At 42.2% G+C, this 8,048-nt stretch overlaps 1 protein-coding gene across 2 annotated transcripts in view; it reads right to left on the reverse strand.

Moving 5' to 3' along the window:
* Nucleotides 1-8,048, reverse strand: part of ARHGAP40 (Rho GTPase activating protein 40) — a 133,185-nt gene that overhangs the window by 64,723 nt on the left and 60,414 nt on the right. Inside the window, exon 1 of one of the 2 annotated variants that reach the window (XM_019509776.1) lies at nt 5,564-5,794. The exons of the other annotated variant lie outside the window; for it this stretch is intronic. Within the exon in view, the coding sequence (XP_019365321.1) occupies nt 5,564-5,679 (116 nt within the window). The 5' untranslated portion in view covers nt 5,680-5,794. Of the gene's footprint in view, nt 1-5,563; nt 5,795-8,048 lie in introns of those variants that run through there. 2 annotated transcript variants of the gene reach the window in all.

Consider the following 8,048-nt stretch of genomic DNA (forward strand, 5'->3'; position numbering starts at 1 on the left):
CTATAAGTGTGCTGCTGGTTACTACTGCCCAAGTGCAGCATCCTGCACTTGTCAGTATTGAAACGCATCCTGTTTTTGCTAACCCACCCCTGCAACCTATCCAGATCTTGCTGCAATCTTTCCCTCCCTACTAGCGTGCTCACCTCACCCCAAATTTTGGTATCATCAGCAAATTTAAACACGTTGCTTTTCACCCCATCATCCAAATCACTGATAAAGAAATTGAACGGCGCGGGCCCAAGGACCGAGCCCTGGGGGACTCCGCTGCCCACTTCCCCCAAGTCGAATATGACCCATCCACCACCACCCTCTGAGTACAACCCTTCAGCCAATTAGCAGTCCATCTGACTGTGTAGGCATCAATGCCATAGTTGCCTAGTTTTTTAATGAGGATGGGGTGAGAGACAGTGTCAAAGGCCTTGCTGAAGTCCAGAAAGACTATGTCCACGGCAACACCTGCATCCAGGGCTTTTGTGACCTGATCTCAAAAGGCAATCAGGTTGGTCTGACATGACCTGCCCCTAATGAAACCGTGCTGGTTGCCCTTGAGCATCATCCCCGCTGCTGGCCCGTCACAGATGTGCTCCTTGATGATCTTCTCAAAGAGTTTCCCAAGGATAGAGGTAAGACTGACAGGCCTATAGTTGCCCGGGTCCTCCCTCCTCCCTTTTTTAAAGATGGGGTCATATTGGCTATCTTCCAATCATCTGGCTCCTGCCTGAGCACCACGAGCGCTCGTAAAGCTGTGCCAAGGGCCCTGCAATAACCCCTGCCAGCTCCCTCAACACCCTGGGGTGGAGAACATCTGGACCCACTGATTTGAACATGTCCAGCCCCTCCAGAAGCTCTCTAACTCGGTCCTCCCCAATCTCTTGCAGAAGGCTGACATTGACGAAGAAATCCAACGTTGCCTCAAATGTGCAAGTGCAGCCTTTGGACACCTAAAGAATGTGCGTTTGAAAATCATGACATCAGATCTGAAACCAAGCTCATGGCTTATCAAGTAGCCACAATCCCCACCTTGCTGTGTGGAGCCAAGACATGAACAACATACAGGAGACACCTAAAGTTGTTGGAGAAGTACCAATGCCACCAACAGAAGATCCTCCGAATCCAGCGGGAAGATAGATGCACCAACATTAGCATCCTCCTGCAAGGCAACACCATGAGTATTGAGGTGACGATCATTTGACATCAACTTCATTTGGGTCCCCCCACTTCAGGGACATCCTCAAGGCCAACTTTAAAAAAAATGCAACACTGATGTTAACTCATGGGAGACTCACCCAGGACCACCCCAAAAGGACGAACTCTGCTGCAGGGATCTCAGTACTTTGAAACCTTGTGACAACAGGAGATGGGAAAAGTGGGAGCAGCAGAAACAGCGTATCGCAGATCAAATAAAAAATCCAGCACCACCAACCCCACATGGAAACACATGTCTGAGCTACAGCAGAGTCTGCCAATCCCAAAAAGGCCTCAACCACCATCTTCAGACACACAGCTAAGACAGTCATCCTTGACTGTGAGGGATTGCCAGAGAAGACATACACCAATTGATCTGGGGTCTAGCTACATCTTCTTTAAAGAAAGGCAATGTTTTCCCATTCCTGCTATGCCTGTCTATGTTTTGCTTATAATGGAGTTCAAAGCCTGTGCTCAAGCACATGGTTCAAATATAATTTAATTACATGCTGTGATCACTTACAAACCTAAAGCCACATTCTTGCTTAGGACAATGCTTGGATGAGGCAAGAACTTGATCTTTTCCACCTTGCTTTGCCAGACTAGAGTAGAATCCAGTTTGGCCACAGAAAATTAAACCATGTGTAGTTTTTAAAATGTTTAGTGAAGTCAGTAAAATCCAAGCCTTTGTTTACCTCTCCCAGCTTGGCAAAACTTAACCAAATTCGAAGAATTTCTCACTGACTCTCAAATCCAGCTAAAGGAGAGAAAAAGTACATGTAAATATCAGTGTACTGTGTTACCAGGCTGCAAATCTCCCTCAACCGTACATTTAAGTTATCAGAGTAGGATTTGCAACACTCAGATATGAAATCAGCAAGCAACAGTAGTGGAGCATACTGTCTTCTCCACTCCCATTTTTGTGGCCACTCCACACACTTGTGTACTCTCAGCTTCCAACTGCATCAACAGCCCCATTGTCCTCCCAACCTCTGAGACAGATCATTACTCCTATTTCACACATCAAATGACTGAGGCAATTTTTTTAGTGATCTGACTAAGGCCAAAGCAAGGGATTCAAGCTGCCTTGTTCCTAAACCCATACAAAAGCTTTCAGCAAATGTGGCATCTATGTTGAGAACAGAATCAAGGTCAACTTTTCTAGCTCCACAGTATGACCTTCAAGGAGACCCTTGACTGCAGCACACCTCAGTCTCCCCCACTCCCTGTAATAAGGAGACAGAAGTTACTTGCCTCAGAGAAGAGGAAAAAAAACAAAGACAAGAAAGTGTAGCTTTTATGGTTTGAGATAGTTTTGGCCAAGCTGCTGTTGAGTAAGGATAAGAATAAAACCAGGATTATTTCCTATGCAATCATTCATTTATTAAACAAAACCCTCTTTGGAACTACAAACACACACATAACATGTTATTGGTACACTTTGTCTGTTTTACAGCAGCCCCACTGTTAAACTTTTTCAATGAATGTAATAATCAAAATAACACAGGTCATCAAGAGTTGAGCATGTCCTGATATAACCCATTATAGGAACAGACAGAAACCATCCAGAAGGGGAGGGGGGAAAGCATAGTTTAGTGCTTAGGTATACTGGGAAAAATGTTCTAGATCACAAGTTATTAGGCGGTCACAAGCAACAGATAGGAATGCATTGACCAAACAACATAATAAAAGGACCAGAATGGTGCACTTAATGATAAATAGTTAACTATAATGCTTAAATGTAGGGAGTGTGGAAATTATGGCTCGGCCCTGCCCAAAGTCATGGTGTCACTAGGAATTGTTATGCCCTAGGCAGAGAATCCCAAAGGAGGAGGGGGAAAGCACAATGGAGAATGGGGATACTCTAAAGTGTCTTAAAACACAAGAGCTGCTGCCACAATGTGGGCTCTACAGGAGCTGCCATTCTGATGCTCCCTCTAGCATAGGTGCTGACTTTGGTTTTTGCCAGTGGGTGCCAAGTCCGCACATACCCAGAAGAGACAGGACATTAGCCGGACTTGGCTCACCCAACATCTGTAAAGATCAGGCGCTTTAGTGGGGCTTTCTTCGCACTTTTATCTAACACCTAACTAAATCAGCTTTATTTAAAAGCAAAATAAAGTCCTGCTGAACCACCCAGTTTTTACAGATGCTGCAGAGCCAGGTTGAAGTAACACGCTGCTTCTTTTGGTAAAATGTGAGAAGTTTTTTTGTTTTATTGTTCAAGTTTTTAAATTTTGGTTAATATCTCCAAACAGCCACATAGTTCTGACACGTAAAACCAAAATGGCTGTGGCACATGCTTGCTGAGCACCAACTTTCTTTTTTTTTTTTTTTCAGTGAGTTCTTGAACACCCATGGAGTTAGCACCTATGCCCTCTGATCAGTGCCTGGGACTCATGTCACATTCACCACCCCACCCCCCCAGTTATGCTACTGGCCACAAGCTTCTTGTATGAATTTGTCAAATGAAAAAGTCATGCATGTATTATATAAACTACATTGCTACTATTAAGAGCCTCTCAGACAAGATCTATAAGCAGCATTTCATTCAGCAGCAAACACCAAGACAATAATAAAAATCACAGTGAGAGAAAAGGTTGGGGGGGGACAACCTCTGGGAACAGTTGACTATATGCAGTGTGGGTTTATCTGAAGCAACTGCCAAGGACAGGTTAACCTCAGCAATTGTTCATATGCATAAACAGTTTCTGTATGTAGTTTGGTCATCTTATGGAATGTTACTAAGCAAGTTCCAGAGCTGCCAGCTTCCAACATGCAGAATTGGGGAAGTCAGCAGTATTAACACACACAACCTTTATCTGCTCGATTTAAGGTAAGGTTTAGCAATGGCAAAGGGAGGGGCAGCCTGGGAAAGAAAGCTGGATCGGCAACTACCTTTTCTCAAGAATGCTTGAGCAGAATAGTAACAACATCACTGGGTAAAATTAAAGCATCTTAAATCACAATCCAATGCACGTTCCATAGTTACCATTGCTAGAGCACACAACAATCCAGAGCAATTAATTCAGAATAACAGAATTGTCAGCATATCATTTTACAAACATCATTTTGATTGTAGCGTTAGATTTTAGGTGCATGACTAGCACAGGATATTTAGTTGTGCAACGTTAGTGTTTACATCATCATTAGACCTAGGTGAATGAATTTAACATGTTGTGATTTGAATTCAAACAGTTCATTGAATATATAGTAATGGGAACACTTCATATTCTAGCATCTTTTTAGATGGGCAATACAGACATTCTATATCTTTCTGCATGGAAGATTAGGAACTAAGGAAAAGTAAAAAGTTAGTTTAATTGAACAATACCCAGATCAAAAGATCTGGTAACTGAGTTGTTCTTAAAAAGAACGCAACACAGCTACAACACCCAGTTTCAAGATGAAACAGCAAGTTGAGATCCAGTCTATTAAGTACTGTAACTGTTACACCTGCATAATTTTCCTTCAAGCAATTTTTAAAAACGTTTGCTTGTGTGGGATTTTTAGGATGCATATTCCTTACTGGTTACTGTGTTACAAAACAAAACAAACGGGAAAGAAAGACAGATTATTATACAGAGAAACAGACTCAAAGTGTTGTGAACTGCAGACCCAAACTAAAAATAAAGAAAAAAAACTTCCTACCAGTCAAAGGAATGGATTAGATTATCCTAACAGTAATGTAATTTTACATTGATAGTTTCTTTAAGAGGAATCAAATTTTCTATAAGGTTGTGTTCAGCTAATTAGCAGAGTCCAGTAAGAAATGCTGCAACACTACCTTTGAGGCCTAAATATATAGAGTAAGTCTGTCAAATAAACACACTGACTAGCTCATGATTACACATTATCAAATATTAAGACACCAAGCAAAACATACTAAAATTGCTTACAAGCGTATCGTTCTAGTCTCCTGCATAGTTTCACTAGTAATTTTAGAGACTTCTTATAAAACCAAACATATTCAGCTTTATTTCTGAACCCTGGGTGAAGAATCTTTCTGACACCACATATTAGATCCCTACGATGCTTCTCCCCCCAGCCCCAGATACGCAAATCCCCCAATCAGATGCTTCCTGCTTTTAAAATGTTTCACTAAATAAATTCCAACGTTATTGCCTGAAATAAAACTCAAAATGAAACAACAGCAACTTAAAAAATACTATCAGAAAATTATCAGTGGAAAATCCAGACAGTCAAAACATGTTTTAAGGCACTCTTAAGCTTGTTAAGATTTCCTGTTTCTAAGATTTTTACCTTGTTTCTACTAATTTAAACACTGTGCTGAAGTCCAGTATCATTCTACCACTGCCTTCCAAACTAAACTTGACTGCCCAATGAAAACATATCCTAAGGAATTAACATTCAGTACCTGCAAACTCTAGAGACAGGTGGGTGGCTAGAAGACTGAATTGGCTGCAGTACAATCTGGGGTCTAGGAATACGAGTTCTGGCAAATCCAGAAGCAGGCTTTCCAAGTTTATCCATGTTTCGGTGGTTGCTTTCTTTCAGTCCATCAATGTCACTTTGACAGTCAGAGCCAGGGAGGTGCAACAGTCCTCTGCATTAGAGAGATCCACAGCTGGCTGCATAGAAAGCAATGCCAACACACCACCTACTTGTGCTCAAGAAATACTGCCGATTGGATGGCAATTCCCTCCTTCTCCTATCCGCCCAGCAGCAGTGAGGTAATAAAAGCATGGCAAACTTACCTGGACTTCTAATGCAGAGCTATGCAGTCATTCCAAGGGCTATAATCTGCTTGGAATGCAGCATGTACCTGAAGGACACTGCAAAATCAGCTTCTAGCATTTGACAGTTGCCGTGTTACACAGAGTCTGTGCAAAGATACTGTCTACTCAAGTTCTCTCATCGACTTATCCAAGGCAGATCACAAACAGGAAACATGCCAAAACCATAACTGGTTAAATAACCAAATCTTAGCCATGTGAAGAAAAAAACACACCCACCCCCCACTTCCTAGTGGTATAAATCCCAGCAAACAGATTCGAAGTGGGAGGTGCTCTCCTCTCACTAATCTCAGTTGACAGTGCCATTTGAGGAGAGACAACACAGAGGATTACTGGAAGCGAGTACAAACAGTTTGTATTACATGAAGCAGCTTCTCAGTTATACAGCTGTTTACAGACACTGTACCAAGATACGGTATTGTGTTCAGACCCTGCTGCCTGATAATTCTGGCATCTGAAAGAACAGTATTAACAGGATTACAGTACAACTCACAACCTTAAGGCATGATGCAAACTGTGCCCTGAAGCCTCATTTAAAACAAGCAATTTGCAAATGTTGGAGAGGGTGGGAAAGAGTGAGTGAGAGGATTTTAAATAAAATAAAGTCATGTTCCCTCACTTCCCTACCTTTCTACTTCAAACGAACAGTTAACTTGCTCTACCCTTTAATGGACTTTGTTCTTTCAGCTTTTTTCCCACCCTTCATTCTCAGTAGTTCCAAGCATTTTTCCAGTTTGATTTTCATTAGCAGAGTTTTATTTCTCCCTTCATTAACTTTGAATGTTAAAATAAAGAAAAAGGAGTGGAAAACAAGAGAGTTACTCATTTTAAAATTTATGCAGGAAATTCACGCAAGACTGGGCAAATACATCAATCTTGGCATTTCCCAAGTTTCCTAGGACCAGATAACCTCTGGGGGGAAGTCCCTTCCAGCCCTATTTCTCTATAATTCATTGACTCTCTGGATTATTCTGCTGACTAGATCAAGAGAGAAGGGCACTATCTGTTGACATTCCGAAACAAAAAGCATCTATTTCAGCTTTGAGTTCATTCTACTTCCTGGAACAAAGAGACACAGCCATTATCATAGCTCAGGGCCTTCCCAAGTACCCCTGGAGGTACACATACCCCCAGGTGACAACCCCTGTCATAGTTTACATACTAGAAGATTAACTGAAATTTATGTAGGAATTTCTAATCCATGGATCCATATAAGCATTTACCCCATACTCAGAATGGTCTAAGAGCCACCCTATACCAATTTATTTTAGGTCCATGATGGCTCTGCATGGCACTTCAGCCCCATCTGGATTCCCCTGTAAAACTGAGGAAGTAAGTAATGCGTGTTATGTGGGAGAGGGAGGGGAGGTGCAGACAGGGATACTGACTGTAAAGACTTTGAATTCAAGTGATTTGCAACAGTACCCATGATCAACCGTTCTGGAAATATGTAAATGAAAAAGCATGCTCAAGTTTGCTTTTAAAGAAAAGGCTCCCCTTCCTCCAATTCTTCTCCCTCTGCAGTTTAATGAAATGCACTCAAAAAATCTTTATTTAAAAAGTCATTCTGGACCTGGGTGGATCATAACAAACTTCAGCACAAAAGAATTTTTCTACATTGCAAGCATGTAAAAATTGGCACTAAAGCAAAAGAACAGAGTTGTCATTTTAACTACAGTTTTCATAATAGTTAAAGCTAAATTATACATACTGTACATAGTTTCATAGTTTCTAGGGTCGGAAGGGACCTGAGAAGATCATCTAGTCCCACCCCCTGCCATGGCACGAAAGAGTACTGGGGTCAAACGACCCCAGCAAAGTGTTCATCTAACCTCTTCTTAAAAACCCCCAGGGTAGGAGCCTGCACCACCTCCCTTGGAAGTTGGTTCCAGACCCTAGCCACCCTGACCGTGAAATAGCGCCTTCTGATGTCTAACCTAAATCTACCCTCTGCTAGCTTGTGACCGTTGTTCCTGGTCACTCCTGGCTGTGCTCGGGGGAACAGTGACTCCCCCAATGCCTTCTGATCCCCCCTGACCAGTTTGTAACAGGCCACAAGATCCCCCCTCAGCCTTCTCTTGTGGAGGCTGAACAGGTTCAGGTCCC

The sequence above is a fragment of the Gavialis gangeticus genome, unplaced genomic scaffold, assembly GCF_001723915.1.
Source record: "Gavialis gangeticus isolate Ggan-Ray unplaced genomic scaffold, GavGan_comp1, whole genome shotgun sequence".
NCBI lineage: Eukaryota > Metazoa > Chordata > Crocodylia > Gavialidae > Gavialis > Gavialis gangeticus.